The sequence below is a fragment of the Stylophora pistillata genome, chromosome 8 (genome assembly GCF_964205215.1).
Source record: "Stylophora pistillata chromosome 8, jaStyPist1.2, whole genome shotgun sequence".
Lineage (NCBI taxonomy): Eukaryota > Metazoa > Cnidaria > Anthozoa > Scleractinia > Pocilloporidae > Stylophora > Stylophora pistillata.
The window spans coordinates 1,315,001-1,340,000 of record NC_142526.1 but is presented as its reverse complement, the minus strand read 5'-3'; the positions used below and the strand labels follow the sequence as shown (position 1 = coordinate 1,340,000).

General features: G+C 39.2%; 2 protein-coding genes across 3 annotated transcripts in view; one reads left to right on the top strand and one right to left on the bottom strand.

The window, feature by feature from the left end:
- Nucleotides 1-15,282, bottom strand: part of LOC111346068 (uncharacterized) — an 18,827-nt gene extending 3,545 nt beyond the window's left edge. The window contains exons 1-16 of the mRNA XM_022953363.2: nt 13,162-15,282; nt 12,399-12,727; nt 11,899-12,043; nt 11,271-11,416; nt 10,524-10,695; nt 10,174-10,289; nt 9,585-9,729; nt 9,179-9,298; nt 8,561-8,701; nt 7,968-8,186; nt 7,032-7,333; nt 2,828-3,178; nt 2,374-2,620; nt 1,843-2,183; nt 1,058-1,147; nt 81-303 (exon numbers count right to left, since the gene is read on the bottom strand). Of these exons, the coding sequence (XP_022809098.2) occupies nt 81-303; nt 1,058-1,147; nt 1,843-2,183; nt 2,374-2,620; nt 2,828-3,178; nt 7,032-7,333; nt 7,968-8,186; nt 8,561-8,701; nt 9,179-9,298; nt 9,585-9,729; nt 10,174-10,289; nt 10,524-10,695; nt 11,271-11,416; nt 11,899-12,043; nt 12,399-12,727; nt 13,162-13,204 (3,130 nt within the window). The 5' untranslated portion in view covers nt 13,205-15,282. The remainder of the gene's footprint in view (nt 1-80; nt 304-1,057; nt 1,148-1,842; nt 2,184-2,373; nt 2,621-2,827; nt 3,179-7,031; nt 7,334-7,967; nt 8,187-8,560; nt 8,702-9,178; nt 9,299-9,584; nt 9,730-10,173; nt 10,290-10,523; nt 10,696-11,270; nt 11,417-11,898; nt 12,044-12,398; nt 12,728-13,161) is intronic.
- The window catches only part of LOC111346883 (gamma-aminobutyric acid receptor subunit beta-3), an 11,883-nt gene continuing 2,020 nt past the window's right edge, over nt 15,138-25,000 (top strand). The window contains exons 1-10 of one of the 2 annotated variants that reach the window (XM_022954146.2): nt 15,138-15,284; nt 18,057-18,209; nt 19,148-19,242; nt 19,669-19,736; nt 20,193-20,410; nt 21,639-21,721; nt 22,029-22,169; nt 22,604-22,767; nt 23,180-23,392; nt 23,906-25,000. The exon at nt 23,906-25,000 is cut by the window's right edge and continues 2,020 nt beyond it. In XM_022954146.2, coding sequence (XP_022809881.1) covers nt 18,124-18,209; nt 19,148-19,242; nt 19,669-19,736; nt 20,193-20,410; nt 21,639-21,721; nt 22,029-22,169; nt 22,604-22,767; nt 23,180-23,392; nt 23,906-24,118 — 1,281 coding nt within the window. In that variant the 5' untranslated portion in view covers nt 15,138-15,284; nt 18,057-18,123 and the 3' untranslated portion in view covers nt 24,119-25,000. Of the gene's footprint in view, nt 15,285-18,056; nt 18,210-19,147; nt 19,243-19,668; nt 19,737-20,192; nt 20,411-21,638; nt 21,722-22,028; nt 22,170-22,603; nt 22,768-23,179; nt 23,393-23,905 lie in introns of those variants that run through there. The other variant, XM_088730527.1, reaches the window with a different exon arrangement.

Here is a 25,000-nt window from a genome sequence, read left to right as displayed (position 1 = left end):
TGTTTTCAACAGCAGTGTTTCTGCTTCTTGACAACGATAGTTATCAACTCCATACGATCAGTTTAAGTCTGAATACTTACTATTTCCCCTTTTCTTCTCTGCCTGACACTTGGCGGTATCTGTAATTGCAAATCGGTCAAATTCAAACTTTCGCCAAACGTCCATGTTTTGCTGTCTGAATTCTCTTATTTTTCCATTTCCATCCCGAAAAAACGAGGCACTCATATGTCGCAGTCTTAGATGAACAATTGCTGGTAATTTGTTTTCATTTTGAGCCGCATTTCCATAAAGTTCAACATACATCTATCAAAAGAATAACAAGAAACAGCTTTTGACTGACTAATCATCGATTGAAACCACGCTGAGAAATCAATTGCCTCACTACCAAGCCACAGTGGACGCAAAACTTTGACTTCCATTGTAGCTATAATAACAACATAATAATGATGATCAATACGATAGAAAAGGAGAAAGGGAAAACCAAAACAACGTGCCCAAAAGTGTTTAAGCAAATATGGATACAGATCAAACGCAACTCAATGCGGGCGACTGCGGCAAAATGGCTCTCCTCAAATCTAGCTACGGAAACCTTTATTTCGATCAGCGCGAAACACACGGAATCTAACTTTTCTAAGAGTGCACTAGGACCTAGTATAAACAAGAGCTGAGCTGTGTAGACTGTTCACCAAAGTACGCTGCACAGTCACCCAGAGGTAATAAAATGGGCTTCAGTATCGAGTTTTAGAAAGAGCGCAATGCATATGAGGCAAGGTAGCAAGATAGCCATGAAGGCAGCTAACAAATATCCAATGAATAAATTAACTAAGAAAGAGAATAAAATGATGATGCCTGATAGTATAGAGTGGTTACAGAACACAAAGTTCAGCAACAACAAGTCAATACCACTTAAGGACCGACTAGAACCTAACCAAAACTAGTAAACCAAAGCTAATATGTGTCATGGAGGTAGACATCCTCTCTACGCGTGATAGCAATACAGCATCGATGGATGAGCCCGCAATCTGAGGAAGCAGCCATTATTGAAAACTTTTCCTACCTTTAATAGACGAACATTGTAGCATGACTTGCAATTGTCAGAAACCTTTATTGTGAACGTTGCTTTTCCTCTGTGCAAATCATCAAAGAGCTAGTGCATAAAAGTAAAGAAAGAGGAAAAAAAGTTGTTCAAACAAGTATTGCACTAACTCGGTAAATGACACAGGGAGACCTAACATTTGCGGTATTCTTAATCTCGAGGAACTGTCAAATGTTGAAGCTACAACCCGCCCCAAGAAAACCACGGTTGAGTGGGTCTTTAACTCTTTGACTAACCAACTTCGAGAGGTGTACACTGAGTCATTTATCTGGGCAGGCAGTTCCAAACTATTGTGAATTAAGGATAGTCGTTTTCATGGCGTTTAAATACTGCATTTTATATGGCACGGTATGTATGCAACACTTTCTCGCAGCCTACCTAATCATGGAGTAGCACACTTGTTATTCATATTTTTGGTAACATAAATGACTGCTGGCTTTTTTAATAAGTCATATAGTCATATACGAAGGTGTAGTCTGATCGTCCGGGTGAGTGTAGTCCTGAGAAGGACTGTTGTCGGTGGCAGTGACTGACGTTTCGACAACCTGTGCGGAAGTCATCATCAGAGTCAATCACTTGACTCTGATGATGACTTCCGCACAGGTTGTCGAAACGTCAGTCACTGCCACCGGCAACAGTCCTTCTCAGGACTACACTCACCCGGACGATCAGACTACACCTTCACATGTTACCCCCGGGTTCAAACCATTTACTGCATAGTCATATACGCTTACAAAAATACTGACCATGGCATCATCAACACTGTTGAAAGACCATTTGTGTGTATTGGTTGAGTATTTGAACTTAGTGAAGCATTTTCTTCCTTTTCTTTCTATAGAATCGATTTCCTGTAAAGCACTAGTCAGCTGCAGTACACCTCGAAGTTGATCGGTTCCCCTAGCAGCTTTGCTTGCTCGTCGCTGATAATCGACCAAGGTACTACCAACATTCCACAGTAAGCGGAACTCAAAGCTTTTGTAAAACTGGTAGAGATTTTGAATAAAACTTGTTTCCATTTGCTGATAAGTAGTCAGTAGATCATCTAAAAACATCTGTTGTATGTTCTCAGCAATTGGAGAGTCTAAATCTGCAAGTCAAAATAAAAAAAGGGACCAAATGAAAGAGAGAGATGGAATATACCTTGTTTGTTAAATATACAACCTCTTCCATGTATTTTGAATTTGTCTGCCTCCTTACCTACAACTGCCATATGCTTTACTCTGCAGGTGGCACATAGGTATGCGTGTTATCAACCATCGATCCTTAGTTATCCTTACCTCCAGAGTTTCGCAGACTTTCTATTTTATTTGAAGTTCCTTCTAAATTAGGGATATCGAAGTTGTATCCACCAATTGCATTATCCAGATCAATTACTTTGGCTATGAGATCAATCCTTGCTCCCCCAGCCACGAAGAAACGTTCTATCTGTTCCTTGAACTTTGCAAGGTTTCGTGGAAGTGACCTCTCCTCTATCATACAAACCAGGTCCGCTGTGAGCCCTTCCTTGTTCATTTCAAGGTTATTCTTAAAGAAAGTTGAGAAATTTACCGTCAAAAATTCCCTTCGAATCTTATGAGCTAAAAAAGAAACCGTGAACTTTTCATCCCCGACATCAATGTTTCAATTAAATAATGACACTGGCGCGTTTTGAGATTCTTGAGAAACCTCATGGCAACCATCTGAAAAGTGTATTTTAATGTATTTAAATGTTGGTTTACGGAGAGCTTTTACCTTCATGACCTCCGGTACAGATCCCACGTCCATTTTGTCAAAATCCAGCTCACTAGAGTCCTTTAGGGCGGCGTATTCCATGCCAAACATCAGCCATTTCTTGAGTTTTTCCTTATTGTCTTGAAGTGTTCCAGTTTTGCACCTCGAAGCAAAATGTCCAATAACTGTTAAAGTAGTCCCAAGCAATGCTAATGAATCTCTCTCTGTAGTTCCAGTGACAAACCCTACTAAAGCTTGAAGAACGAGAAACAGGTCGATTTTGTTGAACTGCGCTGCCCGATGTACGTCTGGAAGTTGGACGATTATTTCTTCAAGTGAGCTTTTCATGCTTGCTTCGAGTTCAGTGATAGCCTGAACCAAAGGAATAAAAGCAAATGGCTTAAATGATTGTTGCTTCCAGAATTAATTCTTCCTTTCGTTCATGCTTTTCAATTTTTATCCATTTTGTCACTCAAGAGTGTGATGAAATTTTGTGGGCCGAGGCCAGGAACGTGTTCGATAATTGAGTCAGTTTGCTAGACATAACGTCTCGTAGTCACGTTCGACGCACTAAAAACTACTATAAAACGAATACAAGAATTGTAAAAACTGTAAAAACGTGTAAAATGGTATATAAAAAGTCACTTGTAAAAATGTAGCGGAATTCCAAATCGATTTCGATCAATTACGATCCTCATCAGTAGTACTCCGCCATGTTTAAAATACTCATAAATAATTGTTCATATAAGTGACTCTGAAATGTCCACACTTCTTCCAGGCTTCATGTAAGCGGTCATGATGTATCAATCACAGCTCGTGGGATTTGAAAAAAGTTCCATTCGTTCTTGGAGTTCATAAGCGAGTCTTCGTTCACATTATTTATCCTCACTCCTTCAGTTATTTGTCTCAGCATCGCGTCATTGTGATAAACCCCCGTCACATCCATTCGGAACTGCTTTACCTCTCTATTGTGTTTCTCTTTACAGTGTTTCCACAATGCAGATCGTTCTTCCTTATTGTTAAGTGATTTCGTATGCTCTTTCCCTCTGGTATACGCGCTCCTGGCTGTTTCCCCTACGTATACGCTGTTACACTGGATACACTTAATCTCATACGTCACACTTTCTCTATCACACGGTCCTTTTCCACCTGTGCTACACACTGGGCAGTCTTCTCGTCCACACTGTCGCGGTTTAAATGGGTCGGACTTTTGGAGTAGTCGTTTAATGGCGATTCCGGCTTTCTCCACCACTTTAATATTGAAACCTTGCTGCTTTATTTCTGTCTGGTATTCCTTCCGTAACCGTGAGTTGGGCGTAGCTGGTACAAATATTACTGATTCATTCCCGCCGCGTTTGTACCAGTTGGATTTCCTTTCGCTCTTTTCCTTTTCTCGTTCCACCTTTCTCCACTCCTTGGGTCGATGTAACGGTCTTTCTCCTTTTCGCTCAGCTCTTTGTCTCGCTCTAAAAGCTTTGAGGGCCGAATCTACAACCTCATATCTGAATTTCTTGCTGTACCCCGAGTATTGCATTCTCAGGACCATCTCGTTAACATTCTCTACTACTCGTTCCCATGGTAACAATCTGCTACAGTTAAGTAAGACCCGAAGGACTTCTTGGGTCAGGACTGTTCTCTTTGTACTCCAGCTTACGGCAGACCTAGCATGTATGACTGTCTTAGAAGCCATGCTCTTGGAATAAAACTCATACATGATCATTGAGGCTGAGGCTTTCTTGTCCTGCCTGTCTGTCTCTTCCCCTTTTGTTTCCATCCACACCTTCAAGTCAAGGATAGGTAGCTTTCCGTCCTGGTGTTTAGAGGGGTAATCTATTTCGAGTTGTATTGACGGGTGTATGTCGTTTCCTATCTGTTTTATCAATGTCATAGTCCTCTCATCGTCACTGATTCCTTGATCCTCAGCTACGGATCTCTCATCCATGTGAGTTTTTCCATCCTTGTACCTCATCCCAACTGGTGTTGCTTGCACAGCCATGTTGATGTCATCCACGTACCGTTTGTTCATTTTCATAACGATGGCCATGGCGATGAACAAACGGTACGTGGATGACATCAACATGGCTGTGCAAGCAACACCAGTTGGGATGAGGTACAAGGATGGAAAAACTCACATGGATGAGAGATCCGTAGCTGAGGATCAAGGAATCAGTGACGATGAGAGGACTATGACATTGATAAAACAGATAGGAAACGACATACACCCGTCAATACAACTCGAAATAGATTACCCCTCTAAACACCAGGACGGAAAGCTACCTATCCTTGACTTGAAGGTGTGGATGGAAACAAAAGGGGAAGAGACAGACAGGCAGGACAAGAAAGCCTCAGCCTCAATGATCATGTATGAGTTTTATTCCAAGAGCATGGCTTCTAAGACAGTCATACATGCTAGGTCTGCCGTAAGCTGGAGTACAAAGAGAACAGTCCTGACCCAAGAAGTCCTTCGGGTCTTACTTAACTGTAGCAGATTGTTACCATGGGAACGAGTAGTAGAGAATGTTAACGAGATGGTCCTGAGAATGCAATACTCGGGGTACAGCAAGAAATTCAGATATGAGGTTGTAGATTCGGCCCTCAAAGCTTTTAGAGCGAGACAAAGAGCTGAGCGAAAAGGAGAAAGACCGTTACATCGACCCAAGGAGTGGAGAAAGGTGGAACGAGAAAAGGAAAAGAGCGAAAGGAAATCCAACTGGTACAAACGCGGCGGGAATGAATCAGTAATATTTGTACCAGCTACGCCCAACTCACGGTTACGGAAGGAATACCAGACAGAAATAAAGCAGCAAGGTTTCAATATTAAAGTGGTGGAGAAAGCCGGAATCGCCATTAAACGACTACTCCAAAAGTCCGACCCATTTAAACCGCGACAGTGTGGACGAGAAGACTGCCCAGTGTGTAGCACAGGTGGAAAAGGACCGTGTGATAGAGAAAGTGTGACGTATGAGATTAAGTGTATCCAGTGTAACAGCGTATACGTAGGGGAAACAGCCAGGAGCGCGTATACCAGAGGGAAAGAGCATACGAAATCACTTAACAATAAGGAAGAACGATCTGCATTGTGGAAACACTGTAAAGAGAAACACAATAGAGAGGTAAAGCAGTTCCGAATGGATGTGACGGGGGTTTATCACAATGACGCGATGCTGAGACAAATAACTGAAGGAGTGAGGATAAATAATGTGAACGAAGACTCGCTTATGAACTCCAAGAACGAATGGAACTTTTTTCAAATCCCACGAGCTGTGATTGATACATCATGACCGCTTACATGAAGCCTGGAAGAAGTGTGGACATTTCAGAGTCACTTATATGAACAATTATTTATGAGTATTTTAAACATGGCGGAGTACTACTGATGAGGATCGTAATTGATCGAAATCGATTTGGAATTCCGCTACATTTTTACAAGTGACTTTTTATATACCATTTTACACGTTTTTACAGTTTTTACAATTCTTGTATTCGTTTTATAGTAGTTTTTAGTGCGTCGAACGTGACTACGAGACGTTATGTCTAGCAAACTGACTCACTCAAGAGTGATTCTCGTGAATATAACAAAGATCATAATGTGGATAGGTTTAAAGGTTAAGTTGGCGATTTAAAAGCCTACGTACGCGATTTTCCGTGCGTGTGGGAGTGAGTGAGTGATTGCGTGACTAAATGAGCCGATGAGTTTCTGAGTAAGTGACATAGTAAATGAGTGACTGGGTGACATGGTGGTTGATTGGCTAACTGACTGACTTGCGGACCATATGACAGACAAATAAAGGCTGATAGTTTCGAAAGAAACTGTTTGGGGCTGCGTCGGTGGGAGTAACGAAATAATTTGGATATATCAACAAAGTTGAAATGGTAAATTAGCCGCCGTAATGATTTCAAAAGCTGACGTTTCGAGCGTTAGCCCTTCGTCGGAGCGAATAGAGGAATTGTGGGTTGTGTGTGCTTTTAAAGGCAGAAAATGGAGCTACGTTATTGGTGGGAGTATGGCAACGAGAAAAACATGAATAAACTAGTGGAATGAAAGGCGTTCGTTCGTATTCGCTCCGTCGAAGGGCTAACGCTCGAAACGTCAGCTTTTGTAATCATTACGGTGGCTAATTTACCATTTCAACTTTGTTGATATATCCAAATTATTTCATATGACAGACAGACTATCCGGCTGACTAAAAGGGTTCTTAGGTGAATAACGAGGACTGATACGTACCTGCACATAGGTTCTCTTTTCACTAAATGCTATCCTTCTTGCTTCCACAAGTCTTTCTTTTTCTTTAGAGACCTGGATCTTAGCTGGTAAAGGAAGGGCTTGCAACACTTGTTTTATACCTTCTTGTTGTTCAATGGATGCACGTATGCCGTTGTAGGCATTTTCGTACGCTTGAGCGTTATCTTTTATCTTAACAAGTTGTTCTTTGAACGTTTCCCATTTCATGAGAGGTGCAAATAATTTGTTATTTCCAAATCTATCAAATCCCTTCCTGTTTAGGAAACCCAGCCGTCGTTTTGAAACTGAAAAACAAAATGTAGTTTCTTTGAATTTCTTCGCTGAACTCGATTCACTTCAGCGGTTTGCTTTAGGAAGCAATTCAAGAAAGTTTTTACCGCATAGTTCTGGCGGTATTCACTTCTGACTTTCTTTCCAGTCATTGTTTTTTTGATTTTACAATCCTTCTACTGATTACTAATGTATTTCTGAATGGTCATTGATTTCAAAGCCTAATCCTATACCCTCGTAGAAAATGAACCTAATTTACTAGTTTTTTGTGGCTTCAAATTGTCTGTTACTGAAACATTAACCTTTAGATCAATTGTAGCCTCCACATATTTCGTTTGTCCCCTTGACCATGGTAACAAAACTGTCCAATTTGACATATAAGGTTACCATAGCAAAATTACAGCTTCTTCAAAGCAACCGTGTTTTTAGCTTAACGAGTTCAGAGTTTTTTTTTTTTTTTTGATGTTGTTGAATCCCATTCGGCATGTCTAGACTCGCCCAGCTTTGTGGTATTGATCCAAAGTATTCAGCTAACCGCCTTAACTTCTGACAAGGTGTCAGTTTTTTTGAAATAATACGAAATCCGAAAACTCGAAAGTCAGCAGATGTGCCGACCCACGAAATTCGGTTTCCTACAAATTATCCTACGTTTTCTTAGATCCTCATCTCTTCCGATCGCTAAATCAGCTATGAACTCAAAGACTGCTTGGGCATTTCTGGTATTGTTGACCAAGACTAGTTCCTCAGCATATCTTGTCATCACCTTCATTAGCACCAGTGGATATTTATTTTTCTGACTGCGGTCTAGTTTTAACTTCTGCAAGAAGGAGTTTGCTACCTCACCATCTGAACCAGCGCTTACAGGGGCTGCAATAATAAAACAGGAGATAATGTTATTTATGGAGTATTTATTAACCCTAAAAAAAATAAGAAAGAAAAAAAGATAGTGATCTGGGACGATGGTATCAAATTTATGGATCGAATTTGACCAATTTCGGAATCATTTTAAGTCATTTTCAAAAGTGTTGGAACATACTTTTGTGGTTCAAGGGTAAGAGTGAGAAGATGTGTTCTAAATTTGTCTCGTTTTACAACTTAAATACAGCCAGATTTACTCCAAGGGGATGATGCAATGAGCGAGTATGGACTCGATTGATAAAAAATCTGCAGGCTCAGGAAAATTTATGCGAGAAGTTTAAGTACGACATTCTTAAAAGGGCAGCCGATGGGTAATACTCAACTTTGCCCGTTGCGACCTTTATTTCCAGTTGGTCCCCGAGATGCATCGATTTGACCATCAGCCTTGCACGCTATTCCGATTACTTTGCCTCTATGGCTGTATTTGCATTTGATTCCATGCCCTCCTAATCCTCCTTCACCTCCTGTCAGTTAAATGCGAGTCAAGTTCGATTAAAAGGAAGATGAAGTCCAGATCTCACGCTAAAAAAGATTCTTTTCACCTTATTCTGACTAATAAATTCATTGTGGTATGTATACGTGGCAATGAAACATTATCGCCTTTGGTGATTTCCAGCATTATCATCATCAGCATGCATCTCTGGGCGCATCTTACCAATTCTCCTTTCAGATCCAAAGCTATGATGATTTTATCAAACTAAGGCAATATGCAGGTTAAAAGTTTTAAAGATATAGTTGGTTTTGAGAGCAGGAAGATAGATTTTACGGATCTGCCCATATACTTAACAATCTGTTTGCAAAAAATTCTGCTAATAGCAGGAAATGATCGCAGTAGCTCCAAGGAAGAATTACAAGGGAAGAACTGAATGCAGGATATTGATATCCCGCGTGTAAATGCGAAAAGGAAGATCAAAAAAGTTAGAGAGGGTGCGAGCCTTTACCTTCTCCTCCCACTCCATTTTTCGCAGCTTTCCCTCCTGTTCCACGACACGTCCGTAACTCTATACTCCCTAGTAATTTTATTAAATAAATTGTTTGACGGCCAGCGTTTCCTCCATTTCCTGTTTTTAGACAAAGCATAGCTTCAGTGAAATAAATTAAACGAGTGATATTAGTTTAAATGTCATTCCACTAACATAAACAATTTTGAAACAAAATTAAACCTCTCCTTCCATGCCAACACTATGATAAAATCTTGCGAATTTATAATTTCTAAAAAATGAGGTAAACTCAGTGAGACTTACTCAACGAGCAAAACGAAACATATCAGCATAAAAACAGTCACCTAACGATACTTTAACAAGCAAAAGACGACAAAAAAAAAGCAAAAACAGGTGGGCTAGTGACCTGACTTTCCAGCGTATCCTCCATCTCCTCCATTTCCTCCTTTGACGCCAGGTGTACCTGTGATTTTTTCTGTACACCCTGTGATTTTCCCCCTTTCATTTCTCTTAGTTTGTGCATTACAATCTGACTGTGTTTTATCCAGCTCCTGTTTTGATTAAAAAAAAGCCTTAATGTAATCAACTCAACCATAATGATTGCATTAATCTATAGACTCAGCTCTTTTCTTGTGGCTATATCGCTCCAAAACAACGGTCATTTTTAAGCGGTAAACGTCCATGCCAATTATCTAATAATATTAATAACAGGGATTTTGACACTAATACAGTTGAACCTCCACATAGTCATGCATATATCGATAGCTTCAGATCAATTTCATGAACTTTCTTGCGACACAAAGTAGTCGTAGTGATAATAAACGGGTAGGAAGAATTCTATTCTGACAACTAAAAAAACAACAACAACAACAACCAGACAGAGAAGTGCATAAAGTTTTGAAAATGTAGGTAATACTAAACTTTGAATGCGTTCAGTGTATATTGTCTCGCCATTGTTATAATTATATAAATTGTGGATGTTCTAATTTTTATACCTTGGCCATGTTGTCGGCTCCCTTTCTACCATCCGCGCCATTTTGGCCTTTGTTTCCATTTCCACCGTTAGTTATGATGTTGATATATCCTACCACCGTATCGGCCGATATCTCGACTGATAACAAGTAAGAAATGGCTTAAAAATGTAGACCTTAAATATGGCGGCTGGGATTCTAAAAAAGAAACGTTAGGAGCGACCTTCCAAATATTCATCGCCATCGATATGAAGATCATTGTCTTTGTTACTATTTTCACATAGCTTTCTAGCACATTTCTGACATATCCCAGTGCCATAGCGTCTTTGGTGAAACTGAGGGATTGCAAGCTTAGCTTAAGGCCATATTTTTACCTGTGGTTCCATTTACGCCATGTTTGCCATCATTTCCATCAGCACCAGGCTCAAGGCTATTAAAGCTTTGTGACAGATCTGGAGCTCTGAGATCTAACTTACTTCCTTTCACAAATGAAAGCTTACGGCTAAACATTGTCAGCTTCTTGGTTCCACGCATTTTAATGTCTCCCTGTGTGACAAATTATTGATGACAGGTTAGAATTTACATTGAATAAGAACACATCGTATTTTTACCCGTTATTTGTATTTTGACTCGCCCTACGGGCTCGTCAAAATACTCACGACTCGTAAAATACGAGTACAACTCGGAAAAATACTCAGCGATACTACACAACAAAACGTCTAATAAGATATATGTATCAATAACCATATTGATAACGAAGTATTGATCCATCCTTCGTGTTCCTGTTTGTCGCATCAGGTTTTCTACACCTATGTAACTGTTATATTAGCCTTTCCTCCCCTTCCCCCACGTTTTGATCTAGAACTTTATGTTTTTATAAGACTATTCTTTCCAAGTTGAAAGTCGTTTTGAATCAAATAAATGCATTATATGTATGGTATTGAAAACAACTGGCCGAAATTTAGAAGAAATCAATTGCATTGTCACCCGCAGCAAAGTTTCATTAGGCTCCTCTCTGATGAGCCCCTCTGTTCAAAAAGCCCGCAGGCCTAAAAAAAAGTTAATCCTTAGGGACCTATTGTGGTTTTCACTAAACTTAAATACAAAATTGTCAAACACACCTTCATATAAATGGTATCCGCCATGACTTCAAGCTCGATGCCATTGGGCTGTTCCTGGGAGTCTCCAAAGTTAACCTTTTTCTTTGTTTTGAGTTGCTCTTGTACGAAATCCATGTGCACGACTCGGCCCAGCACTTGGTATCGGTCTGTTGCGCAACCAACAGAAAAAAATCTTTCTTAAGAACTTTTTCTTACAAAGTAAATGTAAATCTCTCTCAAGTGTCTTCTCTCTTTAAATTGAGTAGCTGTGTAAGTAGGCTTTGTTTGCAAGTTCACAAACAGTTGTGATTGTGGTAGTTCACAACTCATGATGTTGCCATACTTTGAATTAAAGCTGGTTAAAAGTGGGGTAAAGTTACGATCGCTACTAGTGATATTTTCTCAGAATCTTCCTTTCGAATATCTAGCTATTTTTACGTTCAGTGATTAACACGATCTATTTTGCTGAATCGTAAGACCAACGCACTAACACCACAACCAAAAAGAGATAAGATCTACACTCATAATCTACCACGAAAAAGAGAAACTGCCACTTTTTGTAAGTGAGTCGACCGTGTGTTTTCTAGGCTAGTTTTACCCGAAGTACATTGAATTTCTTTTCGATTAAATAAATTGTCTCAGGCATTACCTGAAAGGATGCATCCGTAAAACTCCGCTCTCAGGGATATATGACCGTCCCATGATTTTGGTTTTATTTGGACGGACCGGGCTATGATTGGCTGAATAAGTATATGGTTCGCGATTGTATCCCTGTCTCTGTTGCCATTAAAAACCTGAAAAAGATGGTGAACAAGGAGCAAACCTTTTTACCTTTTAAAGATTTAGGAATTTGAGGAGAAAGCTTTATGCCTGATAGCTATGTCATAAGCCTGATTAAAAGAGTAGCTTACGACGTTTAGTCATTTACAGTTCTCGTTAAAAAATGTGAAACTCTTTGTTGAATCCAAAATTTTAATTTCATACTTTTTGTTTTAATTTCGAAGTTTGTTTTTATTACTCAAATTAAATTTTTGTAATAAATTATCTTATTAGTTGTATTTCTTTTTATAAGTTTTTTAACATTTTAAAATATAGAAAATTATGTTTAACGGGAATATTCTTTACTAGGCAACTTGTACTTTACCAGACCTTTTCAGCACCATTCTCTTGATAAATCTGAAAAGACGGGTTGCCATCAACATTGTATGAAAGAGTAAATGCCTTCACCCATTGATCGTAGTCTTGACGCCCTTGAGTAGCGAGCTTTGTAATTCTGACATTTCTTCCAAAATCCACTTGAAGCCACTGATTAGCATCATTAGCCCCTGCTGACCAAGCGCCTGTTTTTCCATCAGCAGCAGCGCGGTTGAGTCTTCCATTAGATGGACCGTGATTTTTTTTAAAGATGGAGGACGCCGTCATTTGTTGGAATGTAACGATACCACTTTCCAGACCAAGCGCTTTTTCACCGGTGCATGCTTCTCATGAAAAAAAATATATATCTTTCTATGCTGTACACTTATGAATATTGCCTTTCGCTAGATTGGATTTTTTTGCCTTGGGTGGAGTTAAGGGGTGTATGGTGAAACCTTACTTGCATTGAAGCAGATGCGATGGGAATCAAAGTGGCTCAATGTTTCGTTTAGGTTTCTTAAGTGGACATTTTTCTGGCAAGCTATCTTGACTTCAGATCGATCAAGTTATCAAAAAGGCCTTTTAATGTCACAGACAACAGATGCTTGAAGGACTTCCCCCCCCCCCCCCCCCAGACTAATCATACTTGGAGTGTAGCTAATTGGAGTGCTGTTTTGATAAAAAAAAATACAATATGGTACACTTTGACTTGAACGTTACCGTTTTGAAAATAGTCCAATAAACAGAACTGGCTTAGTTAACTAAACTTTTGTAATACCTGGACTTAAAGAAACAATCGAGGGCGTTTCAAACCATTTCATTGGGACATATTCGATTTCTTTATTGAAAGATTTGTCTCCATCGCTTAAGGTGGCACAGCCATCCTCTGCAAAGAGCAATGAGAACAATGAGTTTTAGCCTTTTAAAATTTAGGATTCAGCGACAATCGTTAATTCAAGCCTCAGCTTTTAGGGCTCACGAGTAATGCTGAGCCTTTTTCTGTTGTAAAGATGTGGCGTAGTAATTTTTATCTTGTTTCTTGTACAAGCCTTACACATAAACTGACTTTGAAAACATGCAAATTTGAGGTTAAGGTTAGGCTTAGGTTATCGTAGACTTCATCCCAAACACACTTTTTTTTTCGTTACTTTTCCTTTCACCACGCAAGTCTGCCTCATGATAAGAGGTGGTAAATATTACTTCTAACCATTTACTCAGATCACAGAATCTTAGAAGCACTGATGTTGGTATCATTCATAGTTCAAGGGTTTCCTTCATGGTTCGAGTCCGTGGATAAAAGCTAAACATGCACGTGTTTAAGGCTGGTACCTGTTCTACCTCTAAAACACTTGGACAGCCATTAGGTTTACTACCCACCTACAACTATCAGCTATCGTTGAGTAAAACCTCAGCTAGGGGTCCACATAACGTATCATTTCGCAGGTATATGTTTTTCTAAACTTCGCTTTAATAAATAACTTATTTGCAAAATGATGTTACCCTCCTTTTTGAAGCAATGCTTCATGTTCTTAGACTAGCGTGTCAACAGTTGCACCTAAATAAAATTTTCCATAGCGATAAAAAAAAAAATAAAAAAAAAACTAAGTTTGAGTATGAAAATAAACTGTAGCAACTTTAAGAAATATTGGGATGATAATTACTAAACTAAAAATTAATCTCTTGAAATTAGAAAAAATCAGACGACACATTCAATTGCTGGAGTTCTCTAGTTTTTTTCTTTCCGAAGGCGTTTAGGCCATTAACATTTAGTTTGTTTCCTCGACCCTTACTCTCACACCTGAGAAAGAGATACTTGGATTTACCAACGCGTCCTTAAAGTAAGAAAAAAGACAAATCATTACGGAACCTCTTACCTTTACCATATCCGAGATCCAAAGTTGTAAGAGAGACAAATACGAGTAATCGTTGCATTTCCTATCCTTTTTGAAATGGAAACTGATTGGTGTCTGGCTCTACGAGATGATGTCCGACCTGAGCAAATGCTTTCCTTAAAAAGTTATTTGGCGCCCATAAATTACCTTAAAACGCCTTGAGCAGATTGCAATATCAAGAACTAATAAATACAGGATTTATATGTGTGTATTTTTTCCTTGTGTAAAAGGATATGCTTGTCATCGTTTATAAGTGCTTTACCTGGTTGCTAAAGACGGCTTTCTTGTGCTTGAGTTCATAAATGTTTTTTAAATTTTTGTGACGTAATGAGAATGCCGCAACTTCAAGATTACGTAACTCGTCCATGCGCTTGGCGTGTTCGCTTGTTCTATAATGATGCGCCGACTGGCGAGAGACCATTTACGAGAATTACGAACTCTTAGGCATCCGAGTGTCGCACGAAAGAGTGTGTACACAAGAGCGTCCCACACGCGAAAAAAGTTAATTTTTTTGTTTAAGGCTTTGTCCTTAGAGACTAGCCAACCAGTATTGAAGAGCAATGCCTATTTTAGTTCTATGCATGATATTGGGGGATTTTTTTAGCGATGTTTTCCAACACCAACATGCGTTTTTTTTGCTGTCTATTCTTTTTTAATCTGCTCCGCGCGTAAAGCATTTGCCCATGCCTCGTACTTCCTTAGCACTCTTTTGTCTTCTTTTCAAAGTTTTTGTTCCTGCGATTTGATTTATGACGAGTGAAAGGAGGCATTCACAGAGATCTCAGCAGGATAACAAAAACAGATATACCAAAAAAATCAAAACAAGGCGTTTGACACGGTTTACATCAATAAGACTGGAATCGAAGCCTGCAAAAAAACAATGTTGCAACACCATAAGCGGATCAGTTACTTGAATACGATATTTATTGCAAAAGGTAAAGTTCTGCACTTACGTTCTTGAATCGTAAATTCTCAACGGATGGTGGCAGAGGTTACGACTTGGTATAAGGTGAAGTACACTTCAAGCATAACAATTTAAATTACTAAACATTTGGTTTTTTTCCCTTTTGAATACAATTTCGTATTTTCATCCAAATTCTACTGGCTGGAAACTCTTAAGGTGAAGACCATTATTGCAGGCCACCTAAATCTATCGCTATCAGTGTTACTCAGAATTGACCGCTACAAATCGGAATTCCTGATTTTCACTTACTTAATTTTATGAATACATCGGTAAAGTGCGGTTTGTTTTTTAACTTTGATAGGTTTATAACCTCGCATAAGCAATGTCCTGGACTAATTTTTAAGCTATATCGATTTGAATTCAAAACTTCTCAAGATCAGTTAAATGCGAAGGCAGTCGTATTCCTATTATTTATTTTTCTTTGATTGCTTTTTTCATCTCTCAGTGCATAACATTGAATTCAAAAACAGCATCAACTGACAAAAATGTTTCATTCGCATATGAATCACCGAATGATTGATTTCTTTTTAAAGCTCGAGATGTCCTTTAAGAGTTTTATATACTATCCGAGAAGTTTATTTCACAAATCTCGCTGTGATTTATTTTATTGTTTGAATAAATAACCACCAATAGCGTATACCTGTTATGTAAAGAAAACAAACTCCATAAATCAATATTAATATGAAAATGTTCGTTAGTTTGAGATTTCAGCCTACCTTCCGTTTTCGTTCAGCTTTCTCTTGGTTTCTTTAAGATGCATACCATGCAACGTGTAAGAACTATTAAAGAATGAATGAATTATAAAAGAAGAGAGAGACACGCAAATAACAAACAAGCTGTCGGGAGAAGTTAAATTTCTTGGTAACATGAAAGGAATGTTATACATCTTTTTGTTGTACCACACTTTGCCGAAGGTTGCACCTTTGCTGTGACGAAGGGCTCATGCTCGAGACGTCAGCGTTAAAACCCTTCACGGTTTCCAATTTACTTTATCAACTCAGTTAAAAAACTGAAAAAAAAATTACCTTGTTATAGCCTCCACCACCAAAACCACCAAAACCCCCTACCACCACCACCCCCTACCACCACCAACAACACCACCCCCTACCACCACCAACACCACCACCCCCTACCACCACCAACACCACCACCCCCCGCCACCACCAACACCACCACCCCCCGCCACCACCACCACCACCTCCACCACCACCACCACCACCACCCCCTCCACCACCACCACCACCACCCCCTCCACCACCACCACCACCACCCCCTCCACCACCACCACCACCACCCCCTCACCACCACCACCACCACCACCACCACCCCCTCACCACCACCAACACCACCACCACCCCCCCACCACCACTACATTCACCACCCCCCACCACCACCACCACCACCACCACCACCACCACCACCCACCACCACCCCCACCACCACCCACCACCACCACCAGCCCCCACCACCACCACCAGCCCCCACCACCACCACCACCACCCTCCACCACCACCACCACCACCCTCCACCACCACCACCACCACCCCCCACCACCACCACCACCACCACCCCCCACCACCACCACCACCACTACCCCCCACCACCACCACCACCACCACCCCCCACCACCATGACTCCCCCACCACCATGACTCCCCCACCACCATGACTCCCCCACCACCACGACCACCCCCCACCACCACCACGACCACCCCCCACCACCACCACGACCACCCCCCACCACCACCACGACCACCCCCCACCACCACCACCACCACCCCCCACCACCACCACCACCACCCCCCACCACCACCACCACCACCCCCCACCACCACCACCACCCCCCACCACCACCACCACCACCACCACAACCCCCCACCACCATGACTCCCCCACCACCACCACGACCCCCGCCTTTGAAACTTACACCGTTTACTTGATCCTTTAAAATTTTCCAGTACAATAAATAGTGAAATATTTTCCACCGCTAGAAAAGAAATTTCGTAGCTCCAAGCGACCATATAATATTCTATTTATTGTATAAATAACAATTAAAAAACAGGCCATTTTTTTCAATTGCGTTTCAAAGGTGCGATTTATTATGTAACCATAGTAACTTGCGACGATATTGCGTTTTCGCACGAAGGCTCACCTGGTATTTCATTGGCGTTTCAATAATAAATATTTTTAATTTTTCTTTTTTTTTATTTTTTTAACCGGCTGTCTTATTTAGGTCAACGGCACGAAATGTTTGACCAATACTTTAATTAAATATCTCAGCCCTTCTCATATATTTTTTGGTCAATATTTGTCCACTAAATATTCCTAGTTGAAGCCACTATGTAATTTTCCTAGAAGTAATTTCATATTGGAAAATGCACATTTCATTTATTTATTTGATACGTGTTTCACAGATACTAAAATGACCCGGAAAATATGCAAAATTTTCCTTCCCACCATATTTCTTGGAGAGAAAAAGGCATGTTTGTATTTTCATATATTAATGAACAGATGTCTGAAAACTGACAAATTGGTCAACACGTTTGAAGTAAATTTTTCATAAACAGGAACCAGTTCTCAACCCAAAGGTGTAAAACATTGCACGACTTAATTTTTTTTTTTAATTTACAATTCATTGTTATCAGTACCATGCTTTTTGGTTAGACATTTATTCATCCCCAACCTAGAATGCATTATAAATGGTTAATACATATAAATTATTCCAAAACGCCTAACATCTGATTACCAATGAAATTAATGCTACTGTACTCATTTTATGAGATTTATGAGCTGATAACTCTTTTGTCTTTCATAACAGGTTTACCGCTTCGCCGTTTCAGACGGATCAACACCGCCCTCAGATTGGTTGTAGCGCCAGCTCCTCCATGTCTGCTCAAATCTCCTGGCTGGCATTTTCTTTCATATTTTTTATGTTTGACCCGGCCACATTAGCGGATCAAAATGATAAAGAGTAAGTCCTATTGGTAAAAACCTACTAATACTTTGCTTCTATGATATTCCGTCGTTAGATGACTATTCCGATGTCGTCAGGGTCTTTCACTCTAAAACCGAATCATCCCAGTAACTTGATCCCTGCTCATTAATCCTAAGATAATTTTGACATCAGGGTAATTCTACTAAGTAAATCGTTGACAGACTCAGAGGATACGCTGGAACAAAGCACTTTGAATCGTCAACATAAATTATAATTAGTTTCTATCTAGTTTTCCACTCCATTTTCGAGCATCTACATCTTTTGAGTCATTAGGCAGCCTTCAGAGAATGGTAAAATCAGCAGAAGATGTCCACTGACATTTGTATGCCTACCTATTTAGGACTGAATCTGACAAGGTTGTTCCCATACTACGACGATCCATGACCACATATTTTTATAAAACTGTTTTTTTTTTCATGGAAAATGGTATAGCCTTGTAAGGTTTTACAGTCTATTTTCAGAAGCAGAATGACTTATAAAAAAATACCCGCACTTATAAATCTTCATCAGTTTTGGCAAGATGGTCTTCTGTTGGTCAATGCAGTGTTCAATTTTTAATCCCTCCCATTTCCAAGAATGTTGTTAATTCCAACTTAAGAACTTGGAAGCATTCAATATTTTCTAAGGGTTGTTTAATCAAAAATTGAGATTTTTTTATTCACTTATTTGCTAGAAATTCATATCAAGGAAACCATGATAGTAAACCACAAATGAATAATGAACATCGTTCTGCTTAAACATTCTGATTCCTTCTGTATGGATCTGATAGACAAACAACTTTTTTATTCCTGAAGTGACTTGTTAAAAATTTACCATCTAGACGATTTTCCCTCATCATGTATTTTTCAGTATTAGCTTTATTTTCTCTGCATTATTTCCTTCTTAACGTGGTAATTTTTTGTGATTCCTTTCAGCCATGACCTTGAGACAAAAAGAACGGCTAACGCCACCAAGACTTTGGATTTGTTGTTTAAAAGCTATGACAAGAGATTGCGACCAAAGTTTGGAGGTAAGGTTGTGCAGTACACAAGTATAGCATAGATGAGTTTGATTTTCTCCAACACCCCAATTATTCTGAATGGGGATGATAAATCAAATTGCCGAGGATTCAGGGAGAAAATTTTCTTAGCGACTGTGACCCTTTTAGAAAACACAACTTTGATAGCGTTTCGGTTTTCTTTTTAAGTTTGTGATAATTCGTTAAAAAAAAGGATGATAGCAAAAGGAAAAGGGCAAAAATGAATCCAGGAAGACGTAAAGAGAGGAGAAACTTACCCCAGCTGAGAATTCAGAAACCGAAAAATCTAAATTACAAAGGGATGCAAAGATTTATACCTTTAGATATAGCAGAGTGATTAAAATAGAAGCAGAATATCTTATTGGGGGAAAAGCATACATAACTTTTATTGTTTCGTTTAATTTTCCTTTTCGTCAGGAAGGCCGGTAACCGTCTATGTTGACCTATACATTGTCGATATTGGTGAAATCTCGGTGACCAGTATGGTAAGATATTTTAGTTTAGATTAACAAGGCTTTTTGTAAAAAAAAAAAGATATCAGGTTCTGATAAAGGATAATAACAAAGTGTAGAACCAATCTTCTTCAAGGCTAATCCGCATGACGAAGAAGACTTGAAAGGTGAGAGTGCAGATATTTCGAGTCCTTTGGCATGACAAACACCAGCCTATTTAACTATAGTTTGGTAGATTACAAAAAAAGCTTCCATTGAATTTAACACTGAAAAGGCGACAAAAGCAAAAAAAAGTGGTGTATCTGACAATTCTTAAGATTCGGTGAATAGCGTTGAGATAAGTCGACGAAGGGTATTTAAATATTCAAATGTGTGTTCTTGTTTGCTTTTTATGTTTGTTTTCTTGTTGTTGTTGTAGTTGTTTTTTTTTTTTTTTTTCTATTTCCATCTTTTGATTGTTATCACTGTTTCTCTTATTCTATGCAAAAGGATTATAGGATGACAATGTATTTCCGTCAAACTTGGCAAGATCCACGGCTAAGGTTCAGCGGCACGTCTCAGATTGTCGCCCAGGGAGACATACTGAATAACATATGGATCCCAGACACTTATTTCAAAGATGAAAAGAGGTCAAATTTTCACGAAATCACTAAGAAAAATTATGTGCTGACATTTTGGCCCAACGGAACAGTATTCTTTAGTATAAGGTATGATAAAGCTGCATTGTGCTCTAATGGAAATCGTTATCTTAATAGTAAAAATTGTCATTGGTTTTCCATCCTTTGGTTCTGCGTCGATGGGAAGTGTAACAAGATAACTTGGTTTTAGTATATACTAAAACAATGGATAGCGTTGAAGGCGCGCTCTGATTGGCTAGTCAAACTCCGAATTTCCTTTGCAATTTACCTCCAAGCAACTTGGGAAAAATGGCGTCCCGGTTTGCATCCGTTACAAGCGAAGAAATCACTCAAATTCATTTTTGGTGGTGTATATTATCTCACTGTTTTAGTATATACTAAAACAACTATTCACCTCATTCGCTCCGACGAAGTAACGCTCGAAACGTCAGCTTTTATAATCGTAACGGTGGCCAATTTACCATTTCAACTTTGTTGATATATTCAAATTATTCACCGCAGTGTCGGTGGCTAGCGGTGGATATTTACCTCGTCGCTTCGCGGCTCCGTAAATATCCACCGCTAAGCACCTCTACTTCGGTTAATAGTTGTTAATTATCAACAGATTTCATAATGTAAATTGGCCACCGTAAAGAGTTTCAAAGGCTAACATTTCGAGCCTTAACCCTTAATCAAATCTCCGACGAATTGCTAACGCTCGAAACGTCAGCTTTGCAAACTCTTTCCAGTGACCAATTTTCATTCACTCAGTTTATAAAAACAAATTATCATGCTGTTTAAAGTTTGTTCCGAACGCATTAGTTTACATTCAATTCAAAAGCTTGGTTGCGTCATTTATTTGAACTATTTTTCAGAGTGGTGTCGGTCAATATCGATTTCCTTAGTCGTGAGCCCAGTTGAATACATGGAGCAACATCCATGAACATTACGGACAAGTTGAAGCAAAAAGAAAAAATTGAAAAAAAACCCCGTGCATACATTGTTTGTCACTTGTGTTAAATACAATAAAATGGGGCATTTTCGAGCCCAATGATTAGTTTTCCAACCGTTGGGATAGTCAAAGTATGTCTTGTTTCAATAACGGAATGGATCAACTGATCAATGTCTGCGGTTAAAGCATAGTCACTAATAAAGAGATTGGCATAATTATCAGTACGACCTCGTCTTCTAATAACAATCGATGTTGATCAACTGATGCATTGCTGAGTGGCGATTCATCAATTTTTTCATCGATGATCTTAGGGCGGATACTGGCAGGGACTTTCGATTCAAAATGAAAGGAAGTATTCTGTTACAGGATTTCAGTCACTGGTGTTTGTCCAATGAAGCTACACAAGTATCCCATGGATTGTCAAAAGTGTCAACTGAACATCATGAGCTGTAAGTAGAGAATATCTCCTGTTTTACCAAAATAGTCACGATAGTTATAACAGAAGGAAGAAAAATGAACGCGCACTTAACAAAGGCTTGTTTTTTGTCTGTGGGAAGCCAAATGTACTGACAGAAATAAGCTTGTTATTCTTCATATTTCAATTCTCAAAACTCTTTTAGCCACATTTAACTTTAAAATTGTCCCATGAAGACTTGGAAACTAGAAATTGACTTGGACTTAACCGTCTGATAAAGGGGAAAATTCCTTTAACGATTTTATAATGCACACCAGTAAACAATCTCATATTTGCGTCAGATTCCTACTCAAAGGTTGACGCCATATACATCTGGAAAAGAGGCCACGAACATTCAGTAGAACAAGCTACTGACATCTCCCTGCCACAGATGGATTTAGTAAGAATCAAAGGTTCGGAGACAACAGATGTGTACTCCACAGGTAAGACAAACAACATGGACTTGAAACAAAAACAAACAAACAAAAAGCTTCGCATTTCTTGCATCATCAAACTAGTTAAAAAAAAGATTTGCCCTTTCTGGAAATCAATCACGAACATAACTTTACTGTCCCCACTTGAAGTTATTGCTCTCTATTTTAGCTCACTAAAACAAAGACGAAATAGAACAACAACTATTTATTTTTAGCCCGAAGTGTTGCTTTAAAGTAATCATCAGAAGGGGCTAAAAAATAGAAGGTTAATAGTTGGTAAACTTATCGATGATCATTGAGATGTTCCTTACGAGAACTGCCATTGGTTACTAGATGTTGTTGCCTTCTATACGGCTCGTTCATGTTTTGACTCCAAGACCTGCTGACAAGCTCAGCTATCAGAGTTCACTGCACTGATGATCATCGACGATTGTATTCTTTAGGGAACTATTCAAGACTTAGTTTGACGTTTACTTTTAAAAGGAGACTAAGTTTGTTCATAACAGAGACGTACCTCCCATCTATTTTGATCGTGGCCTTGTCCTGGATATCCTTTTGGATAAACTACAAGGCGGCGCCTGCAAGAGTCGCGCTCTGCATCACAACGGTGAGACATTACTACCCGGTAATAACAATAACAGCACTGTAAATACATTAACAAATAGAAGACGGAAATGGGTATAGAAGAAAGCTGTCAGTCGATCGTTTGACTTCTCACAGGCTCGGAATAAAGTAGAAAAGGGAATCTCCCATTATTCGAACCCAAGACTTCGGATTTCGCGCTTTGTGGTAAGTAAGTGTAGACATTATCCGCCTGTGGGTAAAATGAAATCCACGAAGTAACTATGTAATCAAATGCGTTTTTATTGAGGCAGATTGATTTAAAATAAGGTAAAGATCGTGCATTAAAAATCAAACGTGGAAAAATCCATCGAATTTGAATCTGTTTGAGGAAACTTGCACCCCAGATCAAAAGTTTTAGCAACGCTAAGTACTAAACAATTCCATGTGTTTTCTAGGTCCTCACTATGATTACTCTCACAGCAGCAGTTCAGAACTCTTTGCCTCGAGTAACTTACACAAAGTACAGCGACTGGATACTTATATTATGTTTAGTGTACGTTTTTGGAGCTCTCGTTGAGTTTGCTGTTATCAACTTCCATGATAGCTTGGAGACGAGAAAGCGAGATAAACTGAACAGGAAGCTTAAGAAAGTTGACTTGGAAATAGGGGTTTGTGATGAAGATCCCATTTTCAATATCATCATCAATATCATTATTCTTAATGTTATCATCACCACTTTAAGTGTTTTTTTGTTTGTGTGTTTGTCTTATGTAACTTAGACATCAAGCGCTTAAGAAAAAAACAACGCATCTGGCAAAGCGAATGCGATAGAGTTGAGTATGCAGTTGATACAATCTAGTTTGTTCTCATTTAAACTCAATTTAAATTTTCGTACCTGTAGCTAAAATAGATTTCCGTAAACTTCATTTGAATAGCACCTATGATATCAATCTTGCTTTTTTCATTTTAGTCTCACGGTGGTTTTGTTCTACACTCTCTTTGTCTTCCATAATTGCATTTTTTTTAATAGATTCTTAATCAGGCCAACTCTTGTTCATCTCCCGATTTTTTCAGAACGGATTCGTATTCAGGCCCTTTCTCGTTCATCTTTCATTTACATTTTTTTTTTCGATGTGTTTTGATCTATTTTTAAATTCCTTTCATGATACTCTCTCATCTAGAGTGACACAGGTGATGGAGAACCCAGTGATCTCAAGACGAGATACTTACAGCGGCAACTGTCTTCATTGCGGGAGAAAATTAAGTCATTTACAGAGCAAGACGTCAATGTAGAAAGGATTGACAGCCGCAGTAGAATTCTGTTTCCGCTGACATTTCTTATAATCAACGTGGCGTTTTGGATTTACTTCGTTATCGACTCCGCCAGAGAATAAATATTAAAAAACGACTGGAAATGCCGATGGAAAGGGTGCAATTGCAAAAGTTTAGCGATTCGAATTTTTTAATTCTTTTGGTTCTCGGATATCGCATCACCATTGCGTTAACTTGCATCCGGAGTTAAGCTTAGAGTGGGAGTGAAAATGAAGTAAAGAACACCGTAAATGTGTTTTGACATTTTTGTAGAAAAGTTTGGGAAAATTCTATATAGTCTGCTTCGCTAAACCTTGAACTTCTGTTTGTCATTGGTCGATTTATGAAGAACGAATGGAAAGTCTTTTTTTGGGAAACAAATGGAGTATCTGGTGTGAACAACTAATTTTGAGCCCATTCGTCATCGTCTCTTCAGGCATATTATTACATCATTGTCTTATGGGGGAGTTTGGTTTCACTCGATTTTATGCCGGAAAGGAAGCTGGAATTTTGATTGACATTGGCATATTAACGGAGAAATCTAACCTCTCATTAGTAAAATAAATCATGTCCCGCGTGAATACAACATCCGCCACACGGTTTCTTTTGTACATGAAATCAACCAGTTATCAACCTCAGGGAAGTTCATGGTATCTTTCGATGTTGAGAGTTTGTTCACTAGTATACCTCTTGATGAATGTATTGATCTGGCGATCAGATACATTTATCAAGGTAACCCTGGTCTTAAGATAAACGCCGCTGACCAAAAACGCTTTTTACCTTCGCAACAGCTGAGACTGGTTTCTTGTTTAAGGATGTGTTTTATGATCAAATAGATGGGGTTGCCATGGGGTCCCCACTTGCTCCAGTACTTGCAAACCTCTTTATGGGACATCATGAAAAAAACTGGCTAGATAACTATTCATTCTCTGAAGTTCTGCTCTACAGACGCTATGTTGATGACA